Source organism: Microcebus murinus, chromosome 22 (assembly GCF_040939455.1).
Source record: "Microcebus murinus isolate Inina chromosome 22, M.murinus_Inina_mat1.0, whole genome shotgun sequence".
In the NCBI taxonomy this organism is placed as follows: Eukaryota; Metazoa; Chordata; class Mammalia; order Primates; family Cheirogaleidae; genus Microcebus; species Microcebus murinus.
The window spans coordinates 5,532,105-5,552,082 of record NC_134125.1 but is presented as its reverse complement, the minus strand read 5'-3'; the positions used below and the strand labels follow the sequence as shown (position 1 = coordinate 5,552,082).

Here is a 19,978-nt window from a genome sequence, read left to right as displayed (position 1 = left end):
ACAATCCCTCTTCGGAAAGAAAGCCAAAAGCCCCCACACCAGCTTCTGGGCGAGAGGCTCACACTGTAGGCGTGGGAAGGCTCAGACTTCAGAGACAAAGGAGTAGGAGTGGTTGGTGGGCCAGGGAGAGCTGGGATTAGCCTGGGTCCACCTGCCTAGAGGAGACCTGAACTCAACATCGGACTTTTGGAGAAAGAGTCCAAAGAGACCAAAAGGCTCGAGAGAAAGGGAGTACACGCTGCAAATCTGATGTCATCAGTTACCTACCAGAGCAAACCACACCATATGGAGAAAGATAACCAGAAGCAGGGGGTGGGCACATGCCTTTCAGAGCTGGGCAGGGACCTCCAAGAGCAGAAGTGGGGGGTGATGGTCAGCTCCCAACCCCCATTTTATCTTTCCCCAGAAACCACCGCAGAGGGGAAGGACACCCTTGGTACAAAGCCAGCCATACTAGGATCCCCACATTTTCTCTTGCCACGGAGGGGGGCAACCCTTACAGATAGAGGGATGCTGCCGCCCTTTAGGCTCATCCACAGACCCAGGGAGAGGAACCACCTGGGATAACCGTGCTAGGGCCAAATGAAGTCAGACTCCAGGGGCACTCTTGGAACCCCTCAGACACATGGACCCTTCAAACCTTACCCTGCCTATGTACACTCCATGATCTACTGCCTCCAAACTTTGGGGACCCCTGACCAACCTTTAAAGCCCCTCAGAAATAGCTACTAAACTCAGCTACAGACTCTAAACCTCCCAAACCTATCTTGGAATCCTCAATCCTCTCCTAAAAATCACATCTAGCTAACCCACTCAGCCCCCAAAACCTATTCTTAGATTCCCCAATAACGGCCTCAGTCCCCCTGGAGCCCCCCGATCTTTCCCCTGAAAGCCCTCCAATCCCTGCCCAGACTTAGCCCTCTACCCCTGCCAACCCAATCTCAGAGTCCCCCATGTCCCTCCTCGTCCCCCTGGACTCAGACACAGCCCACTAGTCTCCTAATCCCCATTCCAGACGCTCTAATTCCCCCTTGAGACCCAGCCTTGGGTCCTCAGCTCCCCCAAACCTTGTCTCGGGCCCCCCCAATCAGCTCCCCAATCCCCGTCCCAGAACCCATTTTCCCGCCCCAGCCCCGGCCTGGGTCCCCTCGGTTCCCCGAACGCCGTCTCAGGCCCCCGTCCCGCCCAGGCACCAGCCACGTTTCCCCGGCTCCTGAGCCCCTTCTCAAGCACCCCCACCCCATTTCTCGTCCCAGTCCCCTCAGCACGACGGAAGGCACCGCGGTCGCCTCCGCCTCTCGGGCCACCGCTCGAGGCACGAGTCCCACCCGCGGCCCCGCAGCCGCCGCCCCGCGGCGCGCCCGGCTCACCTCCTCCATCTTCTGCACCATCTCCGCCAGCCGCCCCTCGTCCTCCAGCAGCTCGTTGAGCTGCACCAGCGACAGCCCGGCGAACCGGGCTTCGCTCCCCGCGCCCGCCATCCCTGCGTCTCGGCAGCCGCCGCCGCTCCGGCCGCCAGACGCCGCCGACCGGAAGCGCCGCCCTCGAGACCCGCCCCCCGCGGGGGGGCACGTGACGCCAGCCCTGGGGCGTGACGTCATCGCCGCGCGGGCGGGCGGACGTGACGAAGCGCGCCGCGGACCTGGCAGGCGGGGCGTGTGGCTGGGACCCTGAGACTTCTAAGGGAAGTAGAAGGGTCCCAGGACCGGCTTGTGACATCGTGAGCGCGGTAATGATGTCACTGCGGCACAGGAGAGTGCGCCATGATGTCATAAGAGCCCTTTTCCTCAAGGAAAAGAAATACAGAGATCCAAAGAAAGCAGGCAGTGGAAGGATGTCATTTCGGCCAGTGTGACAGCCAGCCTGAACCAGGGACCCCGAAAGAAGGGGACTTGGTGGGGAAACAACTTTAGATGCCGTCTGATTCCTCGGAATTTTGGGACTGCCAAGTCATTCATTTAACAAATACCTGTTAAGACCTTCTATGGTACTAGGCATTGTATACACAGTTCTGAATAAAACAAAAGGACCCCCGCCTACGTGGAGCTACCAAACCGATGGGATGCAAACAAACAAAAAAAAAAAGAAAGAAGTTAAATGCTTACAAAGTGGGGGGTGGGTGCAAATAATAATAAAGGAAGACCTTTAGAAGTAGTTGTAAGAGATGGCGCTCACAGAAAAGGTGCAATCTAAGGTCAGGATGAGAATGGAGGAAGTAGCCACCATTCCTGTAAGAAGCTCAAGGCAGCAAGGCCAGCACGTGCACAGGGCCTGGGGCAGGACTCGCTGGGTACATTCAGAATGGGCAGAAAGCCATTATGGCTGTAGCGCCCCCTGTGCACCACCTCAGGGGAAGGTGCCTGGACATCCAGCTGGGCCAGGCTGTGCAGAAACAACATGATTTCAGGTGCAATTCCCCCCTCTTCCAGCTGTCCGGAAGCCTTTTGGGATTAAAGAGCTTGGGAAGTCATTGTCCTGCTCTGGAATCTGTCACATTTCTAGTTAGAAGAAGCCTAAGGCTGAGGTTGATCACTACAGCCCCCTAATTTTTTACATGTAAGGAAACTAAGGCCTTGGAAGGGGAAAGTTTTTGGAGTTTTGGGGTTTTTTCGAAAATCAAGTAATTGGCAGGTGTCCTGGCTCCCAGTCTGGCATCCACCACGCTGGCATCACACCACACTGACCTCGTCGCATAACTCAGCCCTGAACACAGTCGAGGCATTCAGTGAATGTTTATTGGCCGACTGATGGGCTTTGTGTATGAAGATGATGCTTCTGCAACTCCATCCCTAGAACATAAGGTCTGAGTCGTCCACCCATACGTTAGTTAGGCTGGGCTCCAATGACCCGGTCTCTCCTTCTAGCCCCTTGTAATGAGGACTCACAGTTGTAGAAAAATGAGGAAAATTAGAGGAATCGTTTCATGTGATCCATAAGCTAAAGATTTTATTGAGTTCAAAAGGGCACTCAAAAGTTTTCTTTCTTTTAACTTGTTATTCTTGGTCGAGACGGAAGGTTCTCAGAAGCAAAAGACAATAAAGAGGGAAGGGATGTAGGAAGGTTGTTTTTTTTTTCCTTCTACCTCCAGGAAAAGAATACATCAAAATTGAGAGTAGTAGCTCTATTTCCAGGAAATTCTCACCTATAAAGGCTTTTTTAAAAATTAAAATTTTTATAAAAATTCTATAAAATTTTATAAAAATTTTTTAAAAATTAAAAAAAATTTTTAAATAAAGATGGGGGCTGGGCGCAGTGGCTCACACCTGTAATCCTAGCACTCTGGGAGGCTGAGGTGGGAGGATTGCTCGAGGTCAGGAGTTTGAAACCAGCCTGAGCAAGAGCGAGACCTCATCTCTACTATAAATAGAAAGAAATTAATTGGCCAACTAATATATACAGAAAAAATTTAGCTAGGCATAGTGGTGCATGCCTGTAGTCCCAGCTACTCGGGAGGCTGAGGCAGCAGGATTGCTTGAGCCCAAGAGTCAGAGGTTGCTGTGAGCTAGGCCGATGCCATGGCACTCACTCTAGCCTGGGCAACAAAGTAAGACTCTGTCTCAAAAAAAAAAAAAAAAAAAAAGACGGGGATCTCATTCTTGCTCAGGCTGGTCTCGAACTCCTGACCTCAAGCAATCCTCCCACCTCGGCCTCCCAGAGTGCTAGGATTACAGGTGTGAGCCACTGCACCCAGCCCTAAGAAGGCTTAAGATGGCCAGAAATTTCTCACAGTCCCCACAGAAGGTGAGAATAAAGTCAGAGATCAGAGCCTTCCAGAATATGGAAAAAAAAGAAGTGATCTAATCAAGAACATACTCAAAGAACAAAACTGGTTTCAGAATGGCACACCCATGTCCAGTGACTATTAACGTGCTAAGTTTAAATGAGGTTCACATCCCAGTCTTGCCCACTTCTTTTATAACTCTGAGTTCTCAAACCTACTTTCGGCCACCGACCTACCGGAGTCACACACCACTTCCTTTGTTAAACAGAGCAAACCACAGAATGATCTTGTTTTCTGCTGCTCTAAAAACTTCTTGTTACTCTTAAAGGGGTTGAGAGATGGAAAGAAAAATCAACGTCAAGGCTTCCTTGCATGGGTGTCAAACCCATCAATTTAATGCATGGGTAGACTTGGACACTTTTTCCTTTCTTTTCTTTTTTTTTTTTTTGAGACAGAGTCTCGCTTTGTTGCCCAGGCTTGAGTGAGTGCCGTGGTGTCAGCCTAGCTCACAGCAACCTCAAACTCCTGGGCTCAAGCAATCCTCCTGCCTCAGCCTCTCAAGTAGCTGGGATTACAGGCATGTGCCACCATGCCCTGCTCATTTTTTCTATATATATTAGTTGGCCAATTAATTTCTTTCTATTTATAGTAGAGACGGGGTCTCGCTCTTGCTCAGGCTGGTTTTGAACTCCTGACCTTGAGCAATCTGCCTGCCTCAGCCTCCCAGAATGCTAGGATTACAGGCATGAGCCACCGCACCTGGCCTTCCTTTCTTTTTTGGTTGGTTGATATTTGGATCTCTCTATGCACCTACATCTCTAGTATTTGTGGGTTAACTAAGCTTTTGCTCTGGTGAATCAGGGGCAATGTATGTATGTGCCAGGACTGTTCTCTCAATGGGAGCATTGTTGCCGTCTCAGTGATGAATCTCCTGTTACACAATATTGGGAATTATTTGGCAAGCATACATCCAAAAAAAAAACAAAAACAAAAACCACTCAGAACCTTCACATAGTTGTACCTTAAAATCCTCTAACCTTGGGATTAGAATTCTTTCTTTCGAATGGAGGTTGGTAGAATTATTCATAAATGTTTTCCAGTTTTGAGAAGCTGGGAGAAAACATGTTGACTTGGTGAAAAGGTGCCCCATGCTGTGCAGCTATGCGTGAGCACTGAAGGAACTATGCCCCAGGGCATTGGGTGGAACAGCCGTGCCCCTCTCAGGACTCATAGGCTGATGTCACCACCAAGGTCACTGTCATGTACTAATACCTAAATGCCCCAAATGACCTACGTACTAGTCATCAGGAAGAAATTATTTTAGATACTGTCCCTGCTTGGAAGGTTGACAGAAGATATACAAATATACAGAACAGTATTTTAAAACATCATATTCAAGGTTGATGTTATTTTGGTGTGTTATAAAGGTAGGGCATACAGGAGGTTGGTTATTCTGATTTGAAGTTTGACTTTCTTGGTTTTTGGATTATTTTTTTCATTTCCCTTTTATTTATATTTTGCTCCCATGTGGGGTTGGGTTAGTGAACTATTTCAGGAATACCAAAAAAAAAAAAAAGAGAGAGAGAATATAACAAACACTGATGTACTCACCAAGTAGGTTAAAGAATAACATCACAGAAAGAGTTGAAGCCTTGTGTGCCCTTCCTCCTCAATTCCATTTCTTTCCTGCTTCTCCAGACAGTAGCTGCTATCCTATTTATTTTATCTTCTATGTATATATCCATAAACTTTGTACCTAATAACAATATATACACATATATCTTTCTGCTACTTGCTTTTTTAAATCAACATTAAGTTTCTGAGATGTATGCTTGTTGATTCATATAGTTTAAAACACTCTTTGTTTTTTTGTTTTGTTTTTGTTTTTTTAGCGATGGGGCTTTATAAATTTATTATTTATTTTTTTAGAGACAGAGTCTCACTCTGTCACCCCGGCTAGATTGCAGTGGCATCATCATAGCTTACTGCAACCTCAGACTCCTGGGCTCAAGCGATCCTCCTGCCTCAGCTACCCAAGTAGATGGGACTACAGGTGTGTGCCACCATGCCATGCCTAGCTGTTTTGTTTATTGTTTGGAGACAGAGTCTCCTATGTTGCTGAGGCTGGTCTCAAATCCTGTCCTCAAGGAATCCTCCTACCTCAGCCTCCCAAAGTGCTGAGATGACAGACAGGAGCCACTGCACCCAGCTAGGTATACAAATATACCTTTGAGTCTCTGTTTTTTATTCTATTCTATGTATACCTAAAAATGGAATTGCTGGATCCTATGGTGTTTTTAACTTTTTCAGGAACTGTCATATTATTTTCCATAGCTATTGCACCAGCAATCCACAAAGGTTCCAATTTTTCCACATCCATGCCAACACTTGTTTTCTGTTGTTTGGGTTTTCTAAAAATAATAGCCATCCTGGGTTTTGTTTTTGGTGTTTTGTTTTTTTGTGTTTTTTTTTGCGGGGGAGGTGTTAATTAGGGTTCCTTGTGCTGAAAGAGTGATCTTTGAAAGGTGTGCATTACCTCATTTCTCACTCAGTTCACGTCTGATGCAGCATGTCTGAAAAGTTTCAGAAACCAATTATTATCTATAAAGAAAACTTTTCTTTATCCCTACAATCCAGGAAGCAAGATGGGAAGACAGTTTTGACTGGGCGGTGAAACGAATTCTCTGTATATAAAGGATGCGGCTAATTGTCCTGCAACACGGGTCTTCTCACTTAAGACCTAGAATTTGAAAATGACGACAGGAAGGAATGGCAAGCAGAGGGCTGGGGGGGGATCAGAACGGCTCCTGCAGCCTCCGTCCGAGATGGCACGCACAGCTCTGCCCTCCTGATGCTCACGCCCGAGGCCACTTCCCTCTCACGGGTACCAAGAGTGGTCGGTGTGAACAGCAGAATATGGCAGAAGCAAAGGAACCTCATTTCCAATATTTGGTTATAAAAGACACTGTGGCTTCTACTCCCTCCTTCCTTCCTTCTCTTTCCCCCTCTCCCTCTCTCTCTTTTTAATAACTGGTTGGGGAAAGCCAGACATGAGGACAGACACTCGGGCAGCCTATGAAGAGGCCCACACAATGAGGAACTGAGACTTGCCAGCAACCATCCCCCTCGGAGCTTGGGCTGACGGTCCCCTGGCCACAGCTTGCGTGCAAACTCATGACAGACTCTGGGCCACCGCTGCCCAGCTAAGCAGCTCCCGGATTCCTAAATTTCAGAAACGATGTGAAATGATAATGCCTGTGGCTATAAGCTGCTAAATGTTGGTGTCATTTGTGACACAACAGCAACAGATAACGATTGCAGCACCCATAGAGCAGTCCTAGGAGGGGAGGGTGAATCTGTCACCATTACAATGATCATTTAAACGCCCTGCGCTATGGAATGCTTGATTGTAGCAAATGTGATCAATGATATGTCCCCAGCCATTAAACTAAGATACACAGAGAGTAGGAAGCTGCGTGGAAAAACCAACATGACACTCTGGGAGGCCAAGGCAGGTGGATCGCTCAAGGTTAGGAGTTCGAAACCAGCCTGAGCAAGAGCAAGACCTTTCTCTACTAAAAATAGAAAGAGATTGATTGGCCAACTAAAAATATATAGAAAATATGAGCCGGGCATGGTGGCGCTGTGGGGGCGCCTCGATGGCCCTTCGGCAGCGTCTCAGTGGCACAACAAGAAAAGAGTTTTCCGCCCCCCTTCGTGTGAAGCAGGGTGAGGCAATTAGCGAACAGCACACATCTGTTTATACTCATACCTCCGGTTATCTCTTGGGTTGTGAAGAAAGGCAAAAGGGAGGTGGGATGCACAGGGATCGCGCAGAATTCAAAGAAAATTAATCACTTCAAAGGTCAGCTCATGGCCAGCGCATAATTAGTTTGTGCCTTGCTAGGGCCCTTTGGGGGGGGGGATAAAAGGCACCCCGCAATTCAGGTCGGGGTCCTTGCCTAAGGAGAGCGACCACTGCGTTGGGGCTCGAAGGCTCGGACCCTGGCTAGCCAGAAAATAAACCTCCTCTTTTGTGATTGCATCCTCAATGTCTCTGCTTTTCTGTCCGGTGGGGCTGTGGAAGGTCGGTCCCTAACAGCGCATGCCTGTAGTCCCAGCTACTCGGGAGGCTCAGGCAGGAGGATGGCTTGAGCTCAGGAGTCTGAGGTTGCTGTGAGCTAGGCTGACACCAGAGCACTCTAGCCCGGGCAACACAGTGAGACTCTGTCTCAGGAAAAAAAAAAAAAAAAGAAAAGAAAAGAAAAACCAACATGAGTTCATAGTGAGGGTTAAAGGCAAAATGGAAATGCACATATACACTGTGCTTGGAACCATGAACATGCCATGTTTCTACATGGCAAAGACTCAAGGAGGACAAAGTATTTTTTTAAGTTAGTGGACAGGCCAATAGACACATTTTTTTCTTTTTTATGAGTTATATTAAGGTTATAATGATTCCTGTGGAACGAGGTGTTTTTTAAAAAAAAACTAAAATAAAAAGAAGAGAACTGATATAGGTCCATTTTGGTAGCTGCTAACAGCCTCAAAAAAAAAAAAAAAGATTGTATTGAATAACAGTGGAAAGACCAAAATGGTTACAAAATAATAATAATAATAATAATAATAATAATAATAATAAACTCCCCCAACCTTATATGCTGAGCAAACCTGCAATAAGTAAAAATGTGTTGGCTGACAGGCCGTGAAGCCGAGCAGCACAGATTTTCACAGCCTGATTTTCTTTAAACCCCCTGTTTTCATGTCATTGAAAACCGACTTTCCTCACTAATTACTTGCAGGAAGAAGGGGGTCTTGATCTTGCTTTCTGCATCTCTCACCAAAAACATTTGTTTTGTAGCGTGATTTCAAATTTTAAAAAGAGTTTCTCAGGTATATGGTATTCCAAAAAGAAAAAAAAAAAGAGATAATAAAACTAGTTTTACCTCTTCTGTTGATCAACCCACTCCATTTCACAGGGAGGAGCATTTGCAAGATTACTTAACTTGTGACCGCCTTAAGAACGATTTCTCTGGGCATCCCTGGAGGGGAACCCAACGGTTTTCAAATCCCAGGACCCAGTTTTTCTCACCAGAATGGCCTTTACAAAGTGATCTTGCAGTATTTTTTGCCTGTTTTGCCTTGACGATGGAGATAAACCACACAGGCAAAGGGCGTCTGTCCTAAGCATGTACACATTGTAACAAGCCTGGCGATTTCAAGGGCATTAGGTTCCTGCACCAAGAAATGAATTCAACTCTAAAAAATCACTTGGGCCCCTGACAAGGTGTAAAACCCTACATGCAGGCAGTGGGGTTATAAAACTTGAGTTGGTTGACTCACAGAGAGTAGCGACATAGAGACCGATTCCTAGGCACTGGGTTTGCAAACACTCTAGGGAGAAACTAGAAACTGAAACTTTCTCAAGGTGGTACTTAAAAAAAGAAAAAAAAAAACCCTTTATAGGTTTTGGGTTTTTTTTTACTTTTTAGTTATAAAAATAATTTGTATCTTTCATGTCTTTACTGGGTGATGGACTTCTTATATTATTCCCTAACCCTTTTGGCAAATCTGAAATATTTCATAATAAAATGTGTTAATACTAATGAACATTCAGATACTGAAAAATAATATTTGTTTGCTTGTCCAAACAGTAAAGAAGTATGTAAACTAAAAAATTAAAAACAAATCCTATTGATCTCCTATCCCAGAGGTAACTGCAATGAATAGTTTTGTTTCTCATTCTAAGAATGTTTCTAAATGTAGATAAACATGTACATACATTAACTTTTCATTGAGTAGAAGTGGGATGTTACTACCGTGCAAATGGCATTTCAGTACTGTGCTTTGTAACTACACCACGTTCTTTTTCAATGCTATAAAGTACTCTGCGCAGTACTCACTGTGGCATTTAGACTTCTCGTCCATCCAGTATGCTGTGATGAACACTCTGTGTACACATTTATGCAAGCATAGATGCAGGATGATTTCCTAGAAATTGAGTGAATACCATTTTAATTTATTAACATTTTACTTAATAGAAGAGTTTTAGATTTATAGAAAAATCAAGAAGATAGTTCAGAAAGTTCCCATATACCCCATCATCCAGTTTCCCCTATTGACTCTTGAATAACGATGCAGGGGTTGGGACCCTGAGTTCCTCCCCCTCCAACATACAGTTGACAATTTAAGTACAAGTTTTGACTCCTCCAAAACTTAACTTCAGCCAGACACAATGGCTCACGCCTGTAATCTAAGCTACTCAGGAGGCCAAGGCAGGCGGATCACTTGAGACCAGGAGTTTGAAACCAGCCTGAGCAATATAGCGAGACCTCTCACCTCTCAAAAAATTTTAAAAATTAGCCAGGCTTGGTGGTGCACACCTGTAGTCCCAGCTATTCAGGAAGCAGGCAGGAGGATCAGTCGAGCCCAGGAGTTCGAGGTTACAGTAAGCTGTAATCAGGCCACCGCATGCCACCTTTGCTGTCTCAGGGTTGGCAGGGGCAGACGAGGTGGAGGAGGTGGAAGGGGAGACAGGAGAGGCAGGCGCATTCGGTATAACTTTGGTTGAAAAAAATCCATATACCTGGACCTGTACGGTTCAAACCCCCGTTGGGCCAAGGTCAACTGTATTTTACAATAGTTTGTTACATTTGCCACAACTAATGGACCAACACTGATACTTTATTCTTAACTAGTCTGTACTTTATTAGCTTTTCTTAGTTTTCCCATAATGTCCTGTTTCTGTCCCAGGATCCCATCCAGGGTATCACGTTACATTTAGTCCTCCTTTCTCTTGGCTGGGACAGTTCCTCAGACTTTCCTTGTCTTTGAAGACCCTGACGATTTTCAGAAGTGCTGGCCGGGTGTGTCCCAGGATGACACGCTCTCCGCTTCTGTCTGACGTTTTTCTCATGGTTAGGCTGGGGGGACGGAAGTTGCGGAGAAAGATGGCGAGTTAAGGTGCATCTTCATCAGGTCACATCAAGGGCATGTCCTGTGGACATGACTGACCACCGTTGACCTTGACCTTGACCTTCCTGCTAGAGCAGGGCTTGCCGGCTTTCTCCACCATGCGGTTACTCTTTCCCCCTTCGCCCTGTCATGCTCTTTAGAAGGAAGTCACGATGTGCAGCCCACACTTAAGGAGTAGGCATTTATCCTCTCCTTACTTTTTAATTTTTTAAAAGTTATAAAATGGCATAAAATTGAATTCAACCAGTAGATGGGGGTAAAATAAAAACCATTGTTAACAGCTTCTTATGTTTCCTTCCAGGATACTTTTTCAATGTCTGTTCAAGCAACTATATTCATACCCACCCTCCCACCCACCCAGTTTTTTTTTTTAAAGCAAGAGGGATCACACTCTACTTCCATGGAACGTGCCACTTGGAAATCATACAACTAAAGACAAATCAATGTGACTCCTCAGTATAATATTATCTGACCCACAGCTGGTTCCGAAAACACTTGAAACTCATTCAACAGACATTGCCTAAGTTTACATTTCCTCTATTAGTACCGAAAATAGTTTGGGTCGGTTGTTTTTTGTTTTTTGTTTTTTTTTCTTTCTTTCTTTTAATTCCATTGGGGCTTTTTTTTTTTTTTTTCAAGTGAAGATTCTTCTCAGCAGATGGTGTTAATTTAAGCACTAAATCTGGAATATTCTAATCACTGTGAAATTTTGCATGTCTCATCTTAGGCAGAAAAGTGTGAGTGTGAAGATGTGAGTTTATTCCACTCACAGCTTGCAGTCCTTGAGCTGGCTCCGCACATGCCAACTGTCTCATGTCAGCTCACACTCGGGGTCACCCTCTGCGACCTCTTGCCCCTACCATCAGCGTTCCAGAAGCTTCCCTAGCTTACTCTGTTCTTTCAAGAAGGGCTGCCTTGTCTGATCCACCCACCATCCTCTCCCTCCTCCCAAGTCTTCTATTTATAACATTTCATCATGTCTGAGGGCACGAGAAAGATGCGAATCCATCTCTGTTGGTTTCCTGCAGCTTCTGTAACAAACGATCACCACCTTCCTGGCTCAAACAACGCAGATTTATTCGCTTACGGTTCTGGAGGTCAGAAGTCCAAAATCAACAAGTCCTGACGTCCAGGTGTTGGCAGAACTGGTTCTTTCTGGAAACTTGGAGGGGAGAATCCACTTCCCTCCCTTTCTCACAGCTTCTAGAGGCCACAGCGCTCTCACCTGGATAACCCGGATCACCTCCCCGGCTCAGGGCCCTCATCTTAGTCACACCTGCAGAGACCCTTTGCCACATAAAACAACGCTGATGGGGGACTATTAAGCAGCCCTCTACATGAGCCTCCTTTACAAACAAATAAGAACAAAGAAACCACCTATTTTCCATGCTTCCTCCCCAGGAGTGGCCACTGTTAACTCTCCTTGGTGTGGATTTTTCCAGACCATTTTTTTCTCGGTTTATTTATTTATTTATTCGATAGAGATGGGGTCTCGCTATGTTGCCCAGGCTGGTCTCAAGCTCCTGGCCTCAAGTGAACCTCCAGCCTAGGCCTCCTAAAGTGCCGGGATTACAGGCATGAGCCACCGTACCCAGCCTAGTTTCTTTGTAAAAAAAAAAAAAAAAAAAAAAAAAAAAATTGGCTTCCTATTCTGCAACATGCTTCTCCCTCTGTTTTGAGATCCATGTGTATTAATACACATAAAACTAGTTCAGCTACCAGTTTTAAGAAATATTTTTTGTGGTGGTAAAAATATATGTAATGTAAAATTCATCATTTTTACCACTTTCAGATGTACATTTAGTGACATTCAGTACACTGACAGTGTTGTGCAACTGTCACCACTACCCATCTCCAGAACCTGTTCATCTTCCCAAACTGAAACTTTGTCCCCATTAACTACTAACTCCTTGTCCCCCACCACTCCATCCCTAGTAGCCTCCGATCTACTTTTGTCTCTACGGATTTGCATCTTCCAGATATTTCGTATAAGTGAAATCAATATGGGTCCTTATGAGTCTGGCTTCTTTCACTTCACATGTTTTCAAGGCTCATCCATGCTGTAGCATGTGCCAGCCCATAATTCCTTTTTTTTTTTTTTTTTTTTGAGGCTGGATCTCCCTCTGCCTCCCAGGCTGGAGTACAGTGGCATGATCATAGCTCACTGCAGCCTCGAACTCATGGCCTACTGCAAAATTTCCCTCCCGCCTTGGCCTCCCAAAGTGCTGGGATTACAGAAGGGAGCCTCCACATCCCACCTCCTGGATTCCTTTCTATGGTTCAATAACATTCCATTGTATGCATAGGCCACATGTTGTTTATCTGTTTATCTCTTGATAGACACTTGGTCTCATCTTTTTTTTTTTTTTTTTTTTTTTTGAGTCAGAGTCTCACTCTGTTGCCCGGGCTAGAGTGCCTTGGCATCCATCTAGCTCACAGAAACCTCAAACTCCTGGGCTCAAGCGATCCTCCTGCCTCAGCCTCCTGAGTAGCTGGGACTACAGGCACCCACCACCATGCCCAGCTAATTTTTTCTACATATTTTTAGTTGGCCAATTAATTTCTTTCTATTTTTAGTAGAGACAGGGTCTTACTCTTGCTCAGGCTGGTCTCGAACTCCTGACCTTGAGCAAGCCTCCTGCCTAGGCCTCCCAGAGTGCTAGGATTACTGGCATGAGCCACTGTGCCTGGCCTTATCTATTTTTAACTAATTTAAAATAGTCTTTCATAGGAATGAACACTTTAAAAAAAAATTTAACCATTCTCCTATCATTGGGCACATACATAGTTTGGTTCTAATTTTTCACTATTATAATACTATGCAATGTTTTACTATATTAAACATATTTATATGTGTCTCCCTGTGGAATTATCTTTTTTAATATTATTAACACCCATCAACTTTCTTTCCCCAGAAAGTTCACAACAAGATCCTGCTCTATATTAAAAGAATTTCTTAGGAAGCAGGGCACGAAGATATGTTTGGGTCTTCTTTGTTCTGCCCTGGAAGAAGACAAGATGACAGAACTTGCAAGAAGGGTGTTCTACACCCTGCTGTATTTTTTAACTGCCCACCAGGACTTGTGCAAATCCTCGAACATTTCTGCCTCCATTTCCTTATTTACAAAATGGGGATTAATAATATATGTCTGTGCCTGCACTCGAATGTTTATGCCAGCACAATTCACAATTGCAAAGCTGTGGAAACAACCTAAGTGCCCATCAATTCGTGAGCGGATTAATAAAATGTGGTCTATGTATACCATGGAGTACTACTCAGCTTTAAGAAACAACGGTGATATAGCACCTCTTATATATTCCTGGATAGAGCTGGAACCCATTCTAAGTGAAGTATCTCAAGAAGGAAAAAACAAGCACCACATGTGCTCACCAGCAAATTGGTATTAACAGATCAACACCTGAGTGGACATATAGGAATAACATTTATCGGGTGTCGGGCAGGTGGGGGGGAGGAAGGGAAGGGTATATACAAACACAACCAGTAAGAGGTGCAACGTTTGGGGGGATGGACATGCTTGAATCTCTGACTTGAGGGGGGAGGGGGGCATGGGCAATATACACAACCTTAACACTTGTACCCCCATAATACACTAAAATAAAAAAATTAAAATAAATAAATAAAATAAATGTGCATTTCTCTGGAAAAAAATGTCTGTGGTGTTTCAAGGAACATGTAAAGTGATAGAGCAATTTTCTCTATAAAAGGATACGTACATCTAAGAAATATTACGATATCAGCTCCATCTCTTCCTTTAAGCCTCTTCCTTTCAAAAGTAAAATCTCACCTGCGTGCTTTCATTTATTCATATTTTCGTAAATTTATTAAGCATCTACTGTAAACTAGGCACTGTTCTAGACATTGGGCATAGAGCAAGGAACAAAGCAGTCGAGACCTTTGCCCTCATGAAGTTTACATTCCACCGAAGAGAAATATATGATGATCAAATAAGTTATTTGACCAAGCTAATTTCAAGTAATAATAAAACCAAATCATACAGAGTATTTTTTATTACAGCAACAGAATTGGATTGTATTCTGAGGACGGCAGGAAACAAGGGAGAGTTTTGAACAGTGAAAAGACAATGCACATTTTAAGGTCCCTTTAAATATCTTAATGAAGCTATTTTCTTATAAAAAGGCCCTCTGGCTGTGGGTGGGGAGTGGGCAGTGGGAGGCCAATTTGGTTTGCTTCCAATAAGGGCACTACACACCCTCTTGATGGGCAGTCCCGTCTTCCATGTCCTCACTATCGATCTGCACTTTTACTCTCTTTTGCAAGCCCTCTGAAACCTTTTCCACGTGGGTTTGCCTGTCCCCGACAATTAGCTGTGCACTCTAAGGTCAGGAAACCCTAATAACCTTCCCCTATGGAATCCGGTAGCACATCCAGTGGTGGTGATAGGTGCAGTTTCAAAGATAAGATGTGTCCTGGGCCCAGTGCGGTGGCTCACGCCTGTAATCCTAGCTCTCTGGGAGGCCAAGGCGGCGGATTGCTCGAGGTCAGGAGTTCAAAACCAGCCTGAGCAAGAGCGAGACCCTGTCTCTACTATAAATAGAAAGAAATTCATTGCCCAACTAATATATATAGAAAAAATTAGCCGGGCATGGTGGCGCATGCCTGTAGTCCCAGCTACTCGGGAGGCTGAGGCAAAAGGATTGCTTGAGCCCAGGAGTTTGAAGTTGCTGCGAGCGAGGCTGATGCCACGGCACTCACTCTAGCCTGGGCAACAAAGTGAGACTCTGTCTCAAAAAAAAAAAAAAAAAGATGCATCCTGGTCTGGGTAACCTGGGTTCTGATCGTTGAGAGGAGCGAATGACAGCACATTGCTCCTTGGACCTCAATTTTCCCATCTGGAGAATGGAACTAATTCCTGCCCCAGCTCCTTCGCTGCAGAAACAAGGCATTATCTTTACAGAAAAACATGCATGTGGCAGATCATGCCGCCTTGGCAAAGCCAGCCCCTGGCGGGCTGAGGATGGTGTGGGGGGGCGGGGGGGGTGGGCACAACAGACTGACAATGGAAACACCAGGAGCCCTTGCTAATCCCCTTTGCTCCTACCCTGTCTGTTGGAAGGGTATTTGGGTTGTTTTTCTGAATTTGAAATGTTTCCTTTTGTTCCAGAGAGAAAGACTCCTGAGCAGGTTGAGATAGTCCTCTTCCCCAAGGGCCAAGTTTTGGAAGATCTGAGCTTGCAAGCTGGGCTCCTCCAGAGCTCAGTAGCTGGGCAACATTCCTCCCTCTGCCTGTCTATTTTAAACCGCAGATAACTACCCAGGCGGAGGCAAGGCAACAAAGGCTGAGCAGCGGGTGAAGGACATCTGGCATGGAGAGCTGGCATGGCTCACAGGCTTTCAATTGCATGGATTGGCTCCCACTGTGTACAGAGCCCGGGAGGGAAAGGAAGGGGCTTTCTGCCCATAGAAGCTCTCATGTGAGCGGAAGGGAGGGGCCCGGCCCGCTTACTTACAGAGGAATCTTCCATCACTTATTATTCATTCATTCAACAAATACTGGCCTCTTTAAATCTGTGGCGTGTCTTTCATCAGTTCTGGCTAATTCTCAGCCATTATCCCTTCAAATCGTTCTTCCAGCTGGTGTCCTCCTGCCTCTCTGTCTGAAACTCCAAACAGATGTATGACAACATGTCTCATGCAATCTTCAAACTCTTGTTTCTCTCCTTGGTATTTTCTTTCTTTTTGTCTCTCTGTCGCATTTCGGATAACTTCTGGTATCTCACTAATTCTTCCGCCATGAACACCCTTCAGTCACACACAGTGATTGAGTTTATTAGAAGTCCTATTTTGCTCTTTTTCAAATGGGTTCTGTCACTTTTTATAGCTTTCTATTCCCTGTAAACATTTTCAAGCTTGATGATCTTTTTTTTTTTTTTTAATGGTTGGGCATGACTGTTTTAGAATCTCTGTTGGATAATTCCAGCATCTGAGGTCTGTGTGGGTCTGTTTCTGCTGTCTGTTGTTTCTGTTGGTTCTTGCTCCTATGACTGGGAGCTGGGTTTCCCTTATGGGCTGGGTTTTCTTCAACTGTATATTGTTGCTCTTGAAAAATTAGTTGTGGGGATTCTCTGAGGCCTGGGATGCGTGGACAGTCCCCTGGAGAAGATCTGTGCTTCTGCCGGGCTAATAGGCCACTACCGGTCAGGGCCACCTTGGGTCACCTTGCCAGTTTCAGTTCCCTGTGCACCCGGTTGATGTGTATCCAGGGACATGTTGGTCTGTGGCAATGATCCCTCAGGAATTATTTACTCTTCCCCTTCATTTTGCTGGTTTGATCAACATCAAGATAAACTTCCCTACGGTTCCCCGGGGGTTGGGGTCAGTGATATCCTCCAATGTTATCCAGGGAAATGTTTAGCTATCAGCTGCCCGGGGGGAAAGAGCCATCACTTGTAGTATTGACAGCTTCCCATGGTGCAAATGCGCCTGCCTCAGTTAATCTCAAGCTGCCAAGGAGAAGTCTGGAACGAGAGTTCGGAAGACACGAGCACGGGCAGTCCTCACGAGCCTGCAGGGCCAGCTCCGACACATGCCCGTCTTGCTGTGGCTTGACTTTCTCTCTCTCAAGGCCACCGCACTGTAGTCTGAGTGTGCGGGATGGCAAATGCCCTCGGCACAAAAATGGCTTTGGTGAACACACGCAGGGGCAGGATTTCCCCCAGGGGAGGCGACATCTGAGCAGAGAGACCTGAACGATGAGAAGCAGCTGCCTGGCAGAAGGTAGAGCTTCCAGGCAGAGGAAAGGGCCCGTGCACAGGCCCAGAGGTGGGGACAAGGTTGGCATGTTTGAGGAATCGAAAGAAGGCCAGTGTGGCTGGAGTGTGGTGGTGACAGGGAAGTGGCTGGGGTGGGGGCAGGGCCGGGCCACACAGGGCCTGGGAGGTCAGCTTTGCTGTAAGGGCAGGGGGACGTCGAAGGGTTTGAGTCAGAGAAGTGAGAGGAACTTGTTTGCAGCTTGAAAGATCTTTATAAATGCAGTACATAGCGACTTTCCTCCAAAGAGCAAAAAGAAAACTTCACAGTGGAGAAACCCGACAGACACGACCTCGGCAAGTGACCAAGGTCAATATTGACACCAATAAGTCATGTGGATTGTGTGCTTTGATAGGATGCAAACGGCATCCTCCCCAAAACCCATCACCCCAGGCTAATTGTGGAAAAAATATCAGACAAAATCTCTGACAAGTGCTCCTCAAAAGAGTCAACGTGGGCTGGGAATGGCGATTCCCACCTGTAATCCCAGCACTTTGGGAAGCCAAGACTAGAGGATCGTTTTGAGTTTGAGACCAGCCTGGGCAACATAGCCAGCTCCCATGTCTACAAAAAAATGTTTTTAAATATTAGCCAGGTGTGGTGATGTGTACCTGTAGTCCCAGCTACTCGGGAGGCTGAGGCAGGAGGACCACTTGAGCCCAGGAGTTTGAGGTTGTAGTGAGCTATGATGCTGCCACTGCACTCCTGCCCGGGGGACAGAGCAAGACCCTGTCTGAAAAAAAAAAGATAATAAATGTATTAATACATGTTCATTAACGGTGACAGATGTACCCCACTAAGGTGTTAATAGGAGAAACTGGACGAGGGGGCATATGGGAATTCTCTATACTATCTTTGTAATTTTTCTGTAAATCTAAAACTGTTTTAAAAAATGAAGTCTAGCTTTAACAAAAGACATCCATGGCTGCTGCAGGGAGGAAGGGTGATAAAGGGGAGCGGCGTGGCCCACGTGCGAGACTGTGGCTTGCACTTGGACGGGGTGAGCAGGTGGGGAAATCATTAAGGGCCAGAGGTCGGAGACGCCAGAAGCCGCGCTGGCAGGCTGCCAGGCCTTGCCCAGAGATGGGGAGGGGGGCGCGCAGAACGGGGGGGTGGAGGGAGGCTCAGGTACAACACCTAGATTTTTCGACTGGAGCAGCTGGCACCCGGAGCTCAGATGCGCTCGACTGGGAGAAAAACTGGTTTGGCAGAAAATCTCAAGAGGCTTCGTTTCCACCACAAGGAGCCTGAGACGCCCTTGGAACATCAGAGCGGAGCTATCGAGTGGGCAAGGAGATGTCCTGATGTGTGTGGAGTTTGGGGTCAGGACACCTGCCAGGAGCAGGGAGCACACCTACTACGTGCGGGACCCAGGTACCAGCCTTTAAGAAGTTTCTAGTATGACTGAAGAGCAAGCAACGTGCTGGGAAGCCCGGGCAGGCCAGAAAACGAGGATGGTGGAGAGCAGCGGGGGTATGGAGAAATCACGGGAGACTGCCTGGAGGTGGTGGAGCACGAAGGGTGTCCGATTGGATGTCCCCAGACCCGCCATCTTCCTGTTCTGGAAAAGTTTGTCCTTGAGCAGAGCCGGGGCGCATCAGTCTCCGCTGCCGTCTGCTGGCTTCCTGCCAGGCTCCCGTTGGAAAAGAGACTTCCCTTTCTCCAGGCCATTGTCCAGAAGAGCCAGATCATTAAGGGCCAGAGGTCAGAGCACTCGCAGCTGGCAGCTGACCAGGCCTGTCCACACGGGACTTATGTAACTGCCCGAGTCAGTTCCTGCCCCTGGCACAGCCTCTAATTGCGCAGGGTGTGTCTGGCATTGATCTCGGGCCAGGAAAGGTGAAGTCCTCGCTGCACACCTGTCTGGGGACCGTGCTCCGCCCCGGGGCCTGGCGGGCCGGCCGCTGTTTGCTGTACGCGAGCAGAGATTCCTTGAAGTGTTTCTCAACAAACCCTCTACTCACAAGGTTCCTTCGGTTATAAATAACAGCAGGACATCCTGAATAGCTCCGTGGAAGGGCCAGCGATGAGCCCATGGCTGCGCCGTCTCAAGGCGCCATTTCCTCATCTACAGAGTGGGGCGAGCCAGGCCAGGCTGCCGGGAAGCTGGGGCCACCTGCCCAGTAGATTCTCCCACCGAGCCAGAGGCTCCATCGAGTCAGGCCCTGATCAAAACCCTCCAATGGGCCGGGCGCGGTGGCTCACGCCTGTAATCCTAGCACTCTGGGAGGCTGAGGTGGGCGGACTACTCGAGGTCAGGAGTTCAAAACCAGCCTGAGCAAGAGCGAGACCCCGTCTCTACTATAAATAGAAAGAAATTAATTGGCCAACTAATATATATAGAAAAAAAAAATGAGCCGGGCATGGTGGCACATGCCTGTAGTCCCAGCTACTCGGGAGGCTGAGGCAGGAGGATCGCTTGAGCCCAGGAGTTTGAGGTTGCTGTGAGCGAGGCTGACGCCATGGCACTCACTCTAGCCTGGGCAACAAAG

General features: G+C 46.6%; 1 protein-coding gene across 1 annotated transcript in view; it reads right to left on the bottom strand.

The window, feature by feature from the left end:
• The window catches only part of VPS37B (VPS37B subunit of ESCRT-I), a 31,490-nt gene extending 29,956 nt beyond the window's left edge, over positions 1-1,534 (bottom strand). The window contains exon 1 of the mRNA XM_012782223.2: positions 1,371-1,534. Within this exon, the coding sequence (XP_012637677.1) occupies positions 1,371-1,481 (111 nt within the window). The 5' untranslated portion in view covers positions 1,482-1,534. The remainder of the gene's footprint in view (positions 1-1,370) is intronic.
• Positions 1,535-19,978: the final 18,444 nt, after the last annotated feature.